The sequence below is a fragment of the Ruditapes philippinarum genome, unplaced genomic scaffold (genome assembly GCF_026571515.1).
Source record: "Ruditapes philippinarum isolate M1 unplaced genomic scaffold, ASM2657151v2 ctg1226_1_1_1_1, whole genome shotgun sequence".
NCBI lineage: Eukaryota > Metazoa > Mollusca > Bivalvia > Venerida > Veneridae > Ruditapes > Ruditapes philippinarum.
The window spans coordinates 202,514-217,979 of NW_026851932.1; the positions used below are offsets into that span (position 1 = coordinate 202,514).

General features: G+C 35.2%; 1 protein-coding gene across 6 annotated transcripts in view; it reads left to right on the forward strand.

Moving 5' to 3' along the window:
* Positions 1-15,466, forward strand: part of LOC132743165 (prominin-1-A-like) — a 68,439-nt gene that overhangs the window by 14,260 nt on the left and 38,713 nt on the right. For all 6 annotated transcript variants that reach the window (XM_060731695.1, XM_060731721.1, XM_060731707.1 and 3 more), the window contains exons 4-7: positions 1,939-2,074; positions 3,628-3,697; positions 4,832-4,915; positions 7,394-7,563. In XM_060731695.1, coding sequence (XP_060587678.1) covers positions 1,939-2,074; positions 3,628-3,697; positions 4,832-4,915; positions 7,394-7,563 — 460 coding nt within the window. The remainder of the gene's footprint in view (positions 1-1,938; positions 2,075-3,627; positions 3,698-4,831; positions 4,916-7,393; positions 7,564-15,466) is intronic.

Sequence of the window (15,466 nt, forward strand, 5' to 3'; positions counted from 1 at the left end):
AGATAGATCTCATTGAGTAGAAGTGCAGTGCACAAGAACCGTAACTCTGTCTTGCCTAATTTTTGAATTATTCCCCTTTGTTTATTTTTACACTTTGAACTTTGTCCGGGACATAACTCTAAAAGTATAAGAGGTATCAACATGAAACTTTGTAGGTAGATAGATCTCATTGAGTAGAAGTGCAGTGCACAAGAACCATAACTCTGTCTTGCCTAATTTTTGAATTATTCCCCTTTGTTTATTTTTACACTTTGAACTTTGTCCTGGACATAACTCTAAAAGTATAAGAGGTATCAACATGAAACTTTGTAGGTAGATAGATCTCATTGAGTAGAAGTGCAGTGCACAAGAACCGTAACTCTGCCTTGCCTAATTTTTGAATTATCCCCCTTTGTTTATTTTACACTTTGAACTTTGTCCGGGACATAACTCTAAAAGTATAAGAGGTATCAACATGAAACTTTGTAGGCAGATAGATCTCATTGAGTAGGTGTGCAGTGCACAAGAACCGTAACTGCCTTGCCTAATTTTTGAATTATCCCCCTTTGTTTATTTTACACTTTGAAATTTGTCCTGGACATAACTCTAAAAGTATAAGAGGTATCAACATGAAACTTTGTAGGTAGATAGATCTTATTGAGTAGGTGTGCAGTGCACAAGAACCGTAACTCTGCCTTGTTTAATCTTTGAATTATCCCCCTTTGTTTTACATTTTGAACTTTGTCCGGGACATAACTCTAAAAGTATAAGAGGTATCAACATGAAACTTTGAAGGTAGATTGATCTCATTGAGTAGAAGTGCAGTGCACAAGAACTGTAACTCTACCTTGTTTTTAATTATCCCCCTTTGTTTATTTTTACACTTTTAACTTTGTCCGGGACATAACTCTTAATGTATAAGAGATATCAACATGAAACTTTGTAGGTAGATAGATCTCATTGAGTAAGTTTGCAGTGCACAAGAACTGTAACACTGTCTTGCCTACTTTTGGAGTTATTGCCCTTTGTTCATTTTGACACTTTGAACTTTGTCTGGGACATTACTCTAAAATTATAAGAGATATCAACATGAAACTTTGTAGATAGATAGGTCTCATTGGGTGGAAGTGCAGTGCTTAAGAATCATTACTCTGCCTTGCCTTATTTTGAAGTAATTGCCCTTTGTTTATTTTTACTTTTTGACTTTTGTCCTGGACATTATTTTAAAACTATTAGAGATATCAACATGAAATTTTGTAGGTAGCTAGATATAATTGGATAGAACTGCAACGCTTAAAGAACCTAAACAAAGCCTGGTCTAATTTTGGAGTTATTGCCCTTTGTTTATTTTTTTTATACTTTCCTGTGTCCAGAACCTTCTTGGGGAGCATCACCCGGTTCAACCGGTTCTTGTTTATTAAAGCTGCATGCTAATTTTCCTGAAAGTTTTTAAAATGTATGTCAAAGTAAAAAAAATATTGTGAATTGAACCAAGAAAGTAATTTACACATTGCAAATGGCACTTACAATCCATGTAAATAATCAAAAGGAAGACAAAATATGCAAAGATAGCCCTGATTGTATACTCAGTAGAATCTTTTTACTTTTCTTAAAATCTTGATTTTCTTGAAATATTTTGGCTCATCTAAAGCCATGCAGTTTTAATATTTTAGATGATTAAAATAGTTGAGTATGTTGTATTGTCTGACAACCTTTGTTTGGTTTGGAATAATTTATTGTAAATCATGACATAGCAAATTTAATGCATTTTTTTGCACTGAAAAGTTATAGAATCTGAAATCTTAAAATATGATAGATGATCAATTAACTTAAAGAATTAGCACCCAGCTGGACAGTTTTTCTTGAATATCTATCATATGTTGTTTTTTTTAAAAGTTATGTCAAACCTATTTACCAATCCACTTGCCTTACCATGGCATTTCTCGTACCCTTTTTCAGAGCTGGTGGTATAGTCACTTTCCTTGGATCAGAGTTACTTCACAAATCACTGAGGAATGATGATGGCAAAGGTCTTGTTGGCAAAATGGACGATAGCCTTGGACATCTCGAGAAATTCACAAGTGACACAATCAATGTGGGTACCTCAATTATTTTCCTTAACCCTTCTCCTTAAATGTCAATTTTTGAAATTCAGGGGGTTAAAGGGTAAAGTACATTTGTTGCTGCAGTTATCGACAGCCTTTGTCGACAAATAAAGAGCCAGGTCAGCTTTTATAATAATGTGCAGTCTGACCAGATTCTAGACTGTAACTTGTTCTTACTCAATATATGAATACTGAATTATACCATGGATAAAATAGTTTAAATCATTACAAAATTTAGAAAATTTAGCATGCTCTAAGGGTAAATCCGGGGCGTCCGTGGCCGAATGGTTAAGGTTGTTGACTTCAAACCACTTGCCCCTCACCGCTGTGTATTTGAATCTCGACAGAGACTTCTGGATTCTTTCATATGAGGAAGCTATCCAGCTAGCTTACGGAACATTGATGGTTCTACTCAGGTGCCTGTTTGTTTTGAAATAATGCACGGAAGGGCACCTGAGGTCTTCCTCCACTAGTAAAGCTGGAACGTCGCCATATGTGTCGGTGTGACAAAAAAAACAACAATTAAAACAATTTTTTTTTAAAAAAACTAAGAGTAAATAAATGCATTTGTTTCAACAGTTTTTAAAAGAACAATATCTTGGAAGTTTTTAGACTGAAGGGTGGTTTTCATTCAGTTTTAGCTCTAGGAAAACAGTTTGAAGATAGAAACTTGTGCACTTATGCCTTGCTTATTCAATATTGACTAAATTTAGGTATAAGAGGGCAGAAAAATGAAAATGATCTGGTCTTATTTCCATCACTGATTGGTTAAAGTTGATGGCTTGAAACCACTTGTCCTTCACCGCTGTGGGCTCATCCAGCTAGCTCACAGAACGCCAGTTGTAACTCAGGTGACAGTGTGTGCTTGAAATAATGCATGGAGGGGCACCTAAGGTCTTCCTACACAAGTTAAGCTGGAAAGTCAACCATATGACCTGTTCTGTATTGGTGTAACGTAAAAACCCAACCAAAAGAGGGAGAAAATTCTTACCTTAGAAGAATCTCCAGTTGAGTTTTTAGCATGAGCTTGATGCCATAAAGTTAAGCAAGTTTTCTTCAGATTTTCTTAGTAGCATTTTTTTTATAGTTAATAGTAAAATTGTATTAATATATTGTTCCTAGTATTGGCTGCTAATTAGGTGTCAGCTGGCAATAAAAAAACAACATTCAATCAACTTCTGGGTGTCAGTTATCTCAAACTTTTGTTTGTGTGTATCTTAGATGAGCCTTTATTTCTAGTACTGTTTTAGTCAATTTGAACTTTGTCTGTTATGTTTCCCCATTGTGGTTAAACCCTTTTTTGGGGACCTAGACAGTAGACATGTGTGTTAAGTTATACCAAAAATCTGCTTCCTTAATGGGTGTCATTACTTGTAATCACACCAGTGTAGATTGTGAAAGTCAAAGGCCTGTAAAAGGGAACATATTCAGTAACAATTTCATAGACTTTGATAAATTTCCGTGACTTAAATATTTTACTCAAGAATGAGAATAAAGTAACATAAAGAACTCCAATTATGGATATATTCTTCCTATATTTCAGGACATTGTACATGAAGCTAGGGAAAAGATTATTAACACTGGACTTCCAAAGATTTTTTCACATATCAAAGGTGAGTGTCTACAGAGTAATAACACTTAAGTTTTGTTGGAAAATTACAATTTGTTGCATAATAATTGTTAGATTTGCACATATTTTTGGTTAAAATATACAACAGTTGTATACAACAGTTGTGACTGGTTTAGATATTTAATAAACACAGCATTGCCTTGTGGTCCTTCACTTTTAAGCAGGCCTTTGTTTTAAAAATTGGTGCCACCCATGGGTGTCACTTTCTTACTTTAACTAATGAAAAAACATTTTTAAATATTCTTGTATGAAACTTTGAGACCAACAATTTAGGAATTGATGTATTGTTGATTTTGTGTTAGTTTTTTGAGAAAAGTAACTGTTAATGATATCGTTAGATATGTTCAATCGTTTATTATTTATGATGTTTTATTCAACTCTTTCAATAGCTTAGGTATTGAATCCGCACACATTATATTCTGTATTTAATAATTTTGTCAATGCCTTGTGTAAGCCTGCTAGCCATAAAAAAACACATCCCATGGGAGACCGTTGCATACCAAGACCAGACTGCACATTCGTGCCATCTGATCATTAACTGCACAGAATGTTTGCTATTCAGTCGGTACATGACATGTATCATGAAAATTTCCCCACAAATGATGAATGGTTTGGTCTTGATTGAAAGGTGTATAAGTCCATTAACAGATATTTTATATGCAAATTTGGTTTTTGGAAAAACTGATAATTACTATACAGTCTCAAATCTTTTGAATACACACAGAGAAAATATGTTACGTTTTAATCTCTGTTATAAGGAATGCAACTTCCCAGACATAGTTAATACATTCACTTGTTCAAATTGGATATATTCTGGAAGAATTTACTCGTTTTCAATAAATTTCTGTAATAAAAGTATGTTACCAGAAGATGAGCATAGTACCAGCATAGTACCACCTGATGACCAGCATACTACCGGTATATCTTTAATATATTCAGCGTGGAGTACATGCCTTTAAGCAGTGCAATGTAGGGCCTTCAAGCGAAGAAGAATACGCAATTCTTGAAAATTGATTTGAACACTGATTTAGGATTGATTAGTTGATTATTTTGATATATAATGTAATATATTCTGATATATTAGTTATAACAATTTAGATGTTTAATTATAAATCAGATGCAGCTAATACTACAGTTAAAAAAGTGAAGGACAGTATCAATGCAACAGATCTTTTAATGAAGGCTGGCAACCTTGGAAATGGTAAGTAGTGCTTAATACTGAAATTTTACGAACATGTACTTTTGCAGGCATTAATTGTTACAGTTCTGGCAAAAACATAAACATTTTCATATGTAGGAAGATTAGGAAAAGTATTTACTAGGCAGTAGGAAATTGATCCATTAAGTTCTTTGGATGACTCTTTATTCAAGAAAAAGAAATCCTTTAAAGGTCAGGGGTCAAGGTCATCACAAAAGTTAAGTCTGAAAAAGTCTTTTACCCACATTAGCTATACTTATAAGGAGGTTTGTGTACAACTAAGGTCAAATGAGCAAAAGGTCAAGGCTAAATTATTTCAAAGAACAGGAGTGAAATATATATCTATATCTCATTGTTTGTCCCCTGTGAAGTATTATTTTATTTCCGATTTCTGGGCATAGAAAAGTTAACATAAGTTAACTGCTTGTTGTCCCCCGCCTTTTCGAAGAAAAAAGGGGGATATAGAAATAGGCTCCATCCGTCCGTCTGTCCGTCCGTCTGTCCGTCCGTCCGTCCGTCCTTCCGTCCGTCATAACTTTATCATTTATCAAAGGAATTTGAAATTACTTGGCACAAATGTTTGTTATAATAAGACGATGTGTCATGCGCAACAAACAAACCCTTACCTTCAGTGTCAAAGTCGTACTTGCTCATTCAAGGTTAACATTGTCTATTTGAGGGTATATGTCGTGTCCGGTCCATAACTTTCTTATCTATGAAGAGATTTTGTAAATACTTGCCATAATTGTTCACAATAATCAGCCGATGTGTCATGCGCAAAATCCAGTCACCTACGTTCAAGGTCAAGGTCACACTTGGAGGTCAAATATTAACATTGTCTGTTACAGGGTATATTTGGTGTCCGGTCCATAACTTTGTCATTTATCAAAGGAATTTGAGATAACTTGGCACAGATGTTTGTTATAATAAGAAGATATGTCATGCGCAGCAACCAGACCCATACCTTCAGGGTCAAGGTCATACTTGCTCATTTAAGGTCAACATTGTCTATTTTAGGGTATATGTTGTGTCCGGTCCATAACTTTCTTATCCATAAAGGACTTTTGTTAACACTTGCCATAATTGTTCACAATATTCAGATGATGTGTCATGCGCAAAACCCAGTCACCTACCTCCAAGGTCAAGGTCACACTTTGAGGTCAAATACTTACATAGTCTGTTTCAGGGTATATTTTGTGTCTGGTCTATAACTTTTTCATAGATCAAAGAATTTTGAAAATACTTCACACAATAATAGTCACTATAATAAGAGGATGTGTCATGCGCAACACCTGCATCCCTACCTCCAAGGTCAAGGTCACACTTAGAGGTAAAAAATTAACATAGTCTATTATAGGGTATATTTTGTGTTGAATCTAGAACTTCTTCATTGTTCAAGGGATTTTGAAAATACTTGGCACAAATAGTCAATATGATTAGATGATATGTCATGCGTAACATCTGTGTCCCTACCTCCAAGGTCAAGGTCACACTTAGAGGTCAAAGATTTACATAGTCTGTATATTTTATGTCCAACCTATAAGTTCTTCATAGTTCAAGGGATTTTGAAAATACTTGGCACAAATAGTCTCAATAATAAGATGTTTTGTCAAGCACAACACCTGCTCCCCTACCTCCAAGGTCAAGGTCACACTTAGAGGTCAAAGCTTAACATGATAGATTTTTAAATTCTGTGTTTCATTTTATTTTTTTTAACAAATTTATTGTTACATTTGCAGATCTAGCATTGATCATAATTTTGGACTGAATGTCCTGAGATCCATACCTCAATATTTTGAAATAGCACAATTTTATGCATCATATAAAACTTCCCAGGGCGGGGGACGTTGGTAACTCTGTTACAAATACTTGTTGAATAAAGATTTCCAATTGATAACAGTGACATCAAAAATTTCATCTTCGGAAGAATTGATCATTCTTGACCAATTTGTAATGCAAAAACTTTAGATAATGACATATGATGCAAGAAATACAAATTTGACCGTTTCTCAGAATAAGTTGATATTTTTTATCATCTACTGGACAGGAGAAGAGGTTTATAATTTATTTATATCTAAAGAAATATTGATGAAACAAAAGCGTATGTTCATGTTTTACTGTAAAAATTTATTTCACTGCAGCGAAACATATTTTGCGCAATTATACTGATATCTTGCGGACTACTTTCTTTTAAATTCTGTCAGTATACAAAATTGTAATGTCAAAAAGAGAAAAATGTATATAATAAACAGAAAATTCAAGTTTTTCCTACTGTGGTATGAAAATTATATTTTACTCATGGCTACTGCCACTCATGAAATATTTATTTTCATACCACTCGAAAATAAATCCTGTATTTAAAGAAAAACTTGAATATCCTTTATCTATTTGAAATAGAAATTATTCACCAAAATGAACATATTATCCTTCCAGCTTGCGTCCATAAAATCAGTTCCTCTTATCATTTTTCATTTTATTTAGCTGCAACTGAAGTTTTAGATGGACTTAAAGAAGTGAACAAACAAGTAACAAAACTTAAAGGCCTGCAAAACACTGTTTCTACCACCTTGACTATCACCAGGAATAAATTAAGTGGTGTACCAGGTGAAGATAAAGTCGACAGTTTAAAGTTTCAGCCAAACTTCACTGCAGTAAGTACATAACCTTTGTTTGATCTTAATTATAGTTCCACCACTTTGCTGTTATAAGGACTTATTCTCTTTACAGCATGCATAATACTGTATTGTGCATAATATTGTTCTCAGCTTAATATTGTTCTCAGCATTATATTGTTCTCAGCATAAGATTGTTCTCAGCTTAATATTGTTCTCAGCATTATATTATTCTCAGCATAATATTGTTCTCAGCATTATATTATTCTCAGGATAATATTGTTTAAAAAGTTATACAGATATTCTTTGGACATAAGAAATGACCCTTGTATGTCTAGTGGTTTTACTTTACAATGTATGTGTTTGTTTTTGTGTTTTGTTCTAAGCATAGTTCCACCACTTTGCTGTTATAAGACCCTATTCTCTTCTCAGTGTGCATAATATTATATTGTGCATAATATTGTTCTCAGCTTTATATTGTTCTCGGCAAAATATTGTTCTCAGCATAATATTGTTCTCAGGATTACATTGTTCTCAGCATAATATTGTTCTCAGCATACTATTGTTCTCAGGATTATATTGTTCTCAGCATAATATTGTTCTCAGGATTATATCGTTCTCAGCATAATATTGTTCTCAGGATTATATCATTCTCAGCATATTATTGTTCTCAGGATTATATCGTTCTCAGCATAATATTGTTCTCAGGATTATATTGTTCTCAGCATATTATTGTTCTCAGGATTATATCGTTCTCAGCATAATATTGTTCTCAGGATTATATTGTTCTCAGGATTATATTGTTCTCAGGATAATATTATATTCAACATTATATTAATCACAGCATAATATTGTATTGAGCATGACCATTTTAAGTAAAGTGAATATTATAGACTATTATAGAAAACTGATCATTGAGACAAAGTTGCACAATGATTTAAATACAACATACATTAAATACAAATATAAAAACTGGCTTTTGAAGGGACAGGTTAGCATATGGGCCCAGTAAATGATTATATAGATGATGACAAAAACATATATGATTTCAGATGTATAATTTGGTAGGTTGTGTAGTTATCTGTAAACAATGGTGATTGAAATTGTAATTTTTTTTTGGCTGCATGATATCCCTGTAGATAGTGCATGTAAGAAAAAAAAAATAATTATTAAATAAAAAAAACACATGGGGTTAACTCAGATAAATGTATTAGACTTGATAAGTAGGTTTGTGATAAACAGTACCGATAAATTAATATGATTGTATTTGCAATGCTCAGCAAACAATGCTAGTTGCTCTCAGCCACCAATGCCAGCCCTTTTCAGCCTTCATTTCCACCTCTCCTTAGTCAACAATTCCTTAATCAGCAATGCCATCATTCCTTAATCAGCAATGCCAACAACTCTAAGATACCAATGCCAGCAACAGTCTGCAAACAGTGTCAACACTCAAGCTATCAATGCAAGGACATCTCGACAGCCACTGTCAACATCCCTCAGCCACAAATGCCAGTTTTAATGAGTCTAGCAAATCCAGTTCTCTTCAGTACTCTAATGTTAGCACCTCTCAACCACTAATGTCAGCACTTACCAGCTTAAAATGCCAGTTTCCCTCGGGTAACATTGCCAGAACCACTTATTGTCCAGTGACATAACCCCTCAGCCTCAAAGGCATTCACCCCTGAACCCTTCATAATTAGCACTATTAAGCCTTCAATATTAGTTTCATGCCTGCACTCAACAGCAAACTATGTCAACATTCCTCTGCTTGGATTGTCAGAATTCCTCAGCAAACAATGCCAGCTATCCTCAGCCACCAGTGGAAACAAACATCTGCAAACAATTTTAGCACAGTTCAACCTCGATTGCAAGCACCTCTCAGTCACCTTTGTCAGCTTTCCTCAGACACCAGTGTTTCAGCTTTCAATACCAGGATTCCTCAGTCACCTTTGTCAGCTTTCCTCAGACACCCGTGTTTTAGCTTTCAATACCAGGACTCCTCAGTCACCTTTGTCAACTTCTCTCAGACACAGTGTTTTAGCTTTCAATACCAGCATTCCTCAGTCACGTTTGTCAGCTTCTCTCAGACACCAGTGTTTTAGCTTTCAATACCAGCATTCCTCAGTCACCTTTGTCAGCTTCTCTCAGTCACCAGTCTTTTAGCTTTCAATACCAGCATTCCTCAGTCACCTTTGTTAGCTTACCTCAGACGCCAGTGTTTTAGCTTTCAGTACCAGCATTCCTCAGTCACCTTTGTCAGCTTCTCTCAGACTCCAGTGTTTTAGTTTTTAATACCAGCATTCCTCAGTCACCTTTGTTCAGCTTACCTCAGACACCAGTGATTTAGCTTTCATACCAGCATTCCTCAGTCACCTTTGTCAGCTTCCTCTCAGACACCAGTGTTTTAGCTTTCAGTACCAGCATTCTTCAGTCACCTTTGTCAGCTTACCTTAGACACCAGTGTTTTAGCTTTTAGTACCAGCATTCCTCAGTCACGTTTGTCAGCTTCCCTCAGACACCAGTGTTTTAGCTTTTAATACCAGCATTCCTCAGTCACCTTTGTCAGCTTCCCTCAGACACCAGTGTTTTAGCTTTCAGTACCAGCATTCTTCAGTCACGTTTGTCAGCTTCACTTAGACACCAGTGTTTTAGCTTTTAATACCAGCATTCCTCAGTCACGTTTGTCAGCTTCCCTCAGACACCAGTGTTTTAGCTTTTAATACCAGCATTTATCAGTCAAGTTTGTCAGCTTCCCTTATACACCAGTGTTTTAGCTTTCAGTACCAGCATTCCTCAGTCATGTTTGTCAGCTTCCCTCAGACACCAGTGATTTAGCTTTTAATACCAGCATTCCTCATTCATGTTTGTCAGCTTCCCTCAGACACCAGTGATTTAGCTTTTAATACCAGCATTCCTCAGTCACGTTTGACAAATGTTAGTAATTTCTATTAACCAAAAATACCAACATCTCTCAGCAACCAGTGCTACTAACTATCCACAGACACCAATGCAGGCACCTTTAAGTCATCCTTGACAGAATTACTCAGCACTTTTCTGCCTCCAGGGCAGCACTCCTCAGTCTCTGAAGAAACTCCCTTGATCATTCAACAATGCAAAATCACCTCAGCCTCCAAAGCAACACCCATTGATCAGCCAACAATGCAAGCACTCCTCAGCCTCCAAAGCAACACCCTTGATCAGCCAACAATGCATTCACTTCTCTGCCTCCAAAGCAACACCCTTGATCAGCCACCAAATGCAAACACTTTTCAACCTCCAAAGCAACACCCTTGATCAGCCAACAATGCAAACACACCTCAGCCTCCAAAGCAACACCCTTGATCAGCCAACAATGCATTCACTTCTCTGCCCCCAAAGCAACACCCTTGATCAGCCACCAAATGCAAACACTTTTCAACCTCCAAAGCAACACCCTTGATCAGCCAACAATGCAAACACACCTCAGCCTCCAAAGCAACACCCTTGATCAGCCACCAATGCAAACACACTTTTCAACTTCCAAAGCAACACCCTTGATCAGCCAACAATGCAAACACACCTCAGCCTCCAAAGCAACACCCTTGATCAGCCAACAATGCATTCACTTCTCAGCCTCCAAAGCAACACCCTTGATCAGCCACCAATGCAAACACTTTTCAACTTCCAAAGCAACACCCTTGATCAGTCAACAATGCAAACACACCTCAGCCTCCAAAGCAACACCCTTGATCAGCCACCATGCAAACATTTTTTTTAAACCTCCAAAGCAACACCCTTGATCAGTCAACAATGCAAACACACCTCAGCCTCCAAAGCAACACCCTTGATCAGCCAACAATGCAAGGACACCTCAGCCTCCAAAGCAACACCCTTGATCAGCCAACAATGCATTCACTTCTCAGCCTCCACAACAACACCCTTGATCAGCCACCAATGCAAACACTTTTCAACTTATAAAGCAACACCCTTGATCAGTCAACAATGCAAACACACCTCAGCCTCCAAAGCAACACCCTTGATCAGCCAACAATGCCAACACACCTCAGCCTCCAAAGCAACACCCTTGATCAGCCTACAATGCAAGCACTCCTCAGCCTCCAAAGCAACACCCTTGATCAGCCAACAATGCATTCACTTCTCAGCCTCCAAAGCAACACCCTTGTTCAGCCACCAATGCAAACACTTTTCAACCTCCAAAGCAACAACCTTGATCAGCAACAATACAAACACTTTTCAACCTCCAAAGCAACATCCTTGATCAGCCAACAGTGCAAGCACTTCTCAGCCTCCAAAGCAACACCCCTGATCAGCCAAGATTTAAAGTTCACATTTGTGAGGCTGTACATTGCACACAAAATTCAGGTTTTGTTCAGAGCATATCTTCTACATGCATGGAGGGATTAAAGTATGACTTGACACAAATGTTCACTCTCATGAAATGTAGTGTTGCACACATGAATCAAAAATCAAGGTTATATGAAAACACTTTCCCAGGGTAAAAACACTACAAACATAGTGGAATTGTTACCTAGTTTGGCACAAATATTCATCATTGTAAAACATAGGGGTGTGAGCTAAATTCACTTCTTTTGGCCAAGGTCAAGGTCACATGCAAAGGTCAAAGGTCAGATAAAAAAAATGTAAATGTAAGTATTGTTTTATTATTCATAAATAATGGAATTTAAATGTAATTGTTTGCTTTTATGAGACTAAGCATTTGTGATGGACTTAATTAATGTGACAAATTGGGATTCATTTGGATTTATTAAGGGTTAAGTTTTTTTTTTTCAAAACTTGATAGAGAATATTTGCTTTGATTTGCTTTAATGGTCTCCTTCCGAGCACTATTCTTGGCCTATTCATATAGCATTTGACTTATTAGTGTCAGTGTTAATTGATTATTTGGTTGCATGTGTAGTTCTAAATGTTTTGTCATAATTCACATGTTTACGTTGCTTTACCCCTACCATCATAATTATATTGATTGGACTTGTCCGTCATTCAATCTGGACAAAACCATTCATCATTTTAGGGAATTTTTTTTAAATATGTACCAAATGAACGTAATCAGTGACGTCTGTTCTTGATTCGCATCACCACAGCAGGTTAAGGTTTAAAACTATAGTTTTTTAAAGCTCGACTATGGAGAGCTGTCCTACTCGCCCCGGCGTCGGCGTCCGCGTCCAGATTTTAGATTAAAGTTTTGGTGCAGTAAAATATTTTTCACTATAACTTTGTCATTTCTTAAGGTATCAACTTCAAACTTCAAATATATGTTCCTTATCATCAACCACATCTTATGTGACAAGGTTCATAACTCTAGCACCAATATTTTCAGATTTATCTCCCCTTGAACTTAGAATTTTCCTTAAAAAATACTATTTTTACTGTTACTTCTTTATTTCTTAAGGGATCAACCTCATACTTCAAATATATGTACCCTTATCATCATCCCCATCTTATGTGACAAGGTTCATAACTCTAGCACCAATATTTTCAGATTTATCTCCCCTTGAACTTAGAATTTTCCTCAAAAAATACTATTCTTACTGTTTCTTCTTTATTTCTTAAGGGATCAACCTCATACTTCAAAAAATATTTACGTTATCATCATCCCCATCTTATGTGACAAGGTTCATAACTCTAGCACCAATATTTTTAGATTTATCTCCCTTTGAGCTTAGAATTTTCCATAAAAAAATTTATTTTTTACTGTTACTTATTTATTTCTAAAGGGATCAACTTCATACTTCAAATATATTTACGTTATCACCATCCACATCTTATGTGACAAGGTTCATAACTCTAGCACCAATATTGCAAGAATTATCTCTCCATAAACTTAGATTTTTTTACTAGAAAAATGTTATTTTTTATTATAACTTTTTTATTTTTAAAGATATCTACCTCAAACTTCAAATACTTATTCCTTATCATCAATTACATTTTATGTGACAATGTTCATAACTCTTGAAGCAATATTCCCAAACCAAAATTGCAAGCTAACATTGCAAGCTTGTCACAAGCTTGCTGCAAGCTTAAGTTGCAAGCTTGCTACTGGCTAGTAATTGGAACCTTGCGGCAAGCTTGCGGCAAGCTTGCGATCAGTTATTTAAAAAAATCTGACTGCAAACTAGTTAATATTTAAGCTTGCGCAAGCTTAATCGCAAGCTTGCGCAAGCTTAATCGCAAGCTTGTGCAAGCTTAATCGTAAGCTTGCGCAAGCTTATTTGCAAGCTTGCGCAGGTTTATCTGCAAGCCTGCACAGGCTAAGTCGCAAGCTTGTGCATGTATAATTACAAGCTTAATGTATAAGCTTGCGCAAGCTTAATCGCAGGCTTGCAAAAACTGTAAACCCTATTTGGAAAGGGAGCTGCTACGTATAACAGTCTCTGAATCCTATATAACATGCAAAAAAAAGGCATTGATTACCATGATAAACTTATTTAATCATAAATTGTAAAAAGAAGCTGATGTTAAATTTTTCATATACTAATGTTTTCTTCCAATTACCATGGTAAATAGTCCAGCCTTGATGGAATGACATTGAAAAAATCCAGCCTAATTCCAGCATCCCTAAATGTTCTTAAAATGTAAAATTCTGGATGGAATTCAGCACAGGAATGATTGGGGTAGAATTTTTATGAGTTTAACATGATCACATATTTCTTTCACAAAATTTAATACATATCCTTTAGTCCAAATACAGAATAGAACACCCTGCATTCACTATAACACAAACAATTTTTTTCTAGCTGCAGGTTTGGTAGGTTCTTGTTTTCTTAGAATCCAACACTTTGTTTTAAGCAATTATTTTGCTCTTAGTCTGTCAGTGACAAACTATTCAATCTTAAATTTGTTTTAAATGTTTCTGATTATTTAAATTACTATTTCTTTTATCGGTGTCCATTTTTAGTCCTCTGCCTGTGTTTCTTAGAACTTCTTATGGTTGTGCTGACCTTTAAAGATAAAATTCATAATTAATTAAATACAGATGCAGTAATGAACTATGTTTTATTGCATAAATGCAGTTATATTACATATCTCTTTATAACATCGAATCTAATGTTTCAACAGTATTAACTATTAAATATTAACTATGCTTATGCATTTTCAAAAAATACTAAAGCAATGCAGTATATCTTATTTCAATGTGCACAAATGTTTAAGAATTTCTCTGTATGAGAATTAAGTAAATTTGTGACAATATTTATTACCCAGTATGTATTTTTTTAAGAAAAGATGTGGAATAGAAAAGTATTGAGATTTAATAATATACCTTTTCAGGATTAATACTGCACATCATTATTAAACTCTGCCGCTATTTCTAACAGTCAGCACTTATGTCCCAGCCTGATATGTATAATGTAATTTTAGATTGTTCCATTGAAAACACAACACATACATGTAAAATAACAAATGATTATGATTGACCCTGTTCAGCTGTACAACTTAACTACTGATTGTACCAATAAGTCCTATTTAATCAAATTGATTTAATTTGTTTAATTTGCAGGAAATGAAAAAGATCTACTAACATGCCATTTAAACAATATAAACAATCATTAAAAAGAAATCATTGAATAAATTTTATGTCTACAGCGATTGTACATGTATAGATTAAAAGAATTATCAGAAAAACAAATGCATGAAGTTGAAATCATAAAAACAACCTTGATCTCTGTTACAAATGTTAATAATTTGTTGATATATACCATGAATCTGCATTAATGTAACTTAAGGTTTATAAAATACCTGATTCTGTTGTATATATCCTTGTCCCAGGTGATTCTGATTGTTATCATACCAATACTTAAACACTTTAAATGTTAAACAAAACAATATCTCCAAAACTGCTAAAATATCAAGTACATCCTCTGCTCTCTTTGCTGACCCAGATATCTTAGAATTCAAATTTTACAACAGTTACTGTAAAAACTGG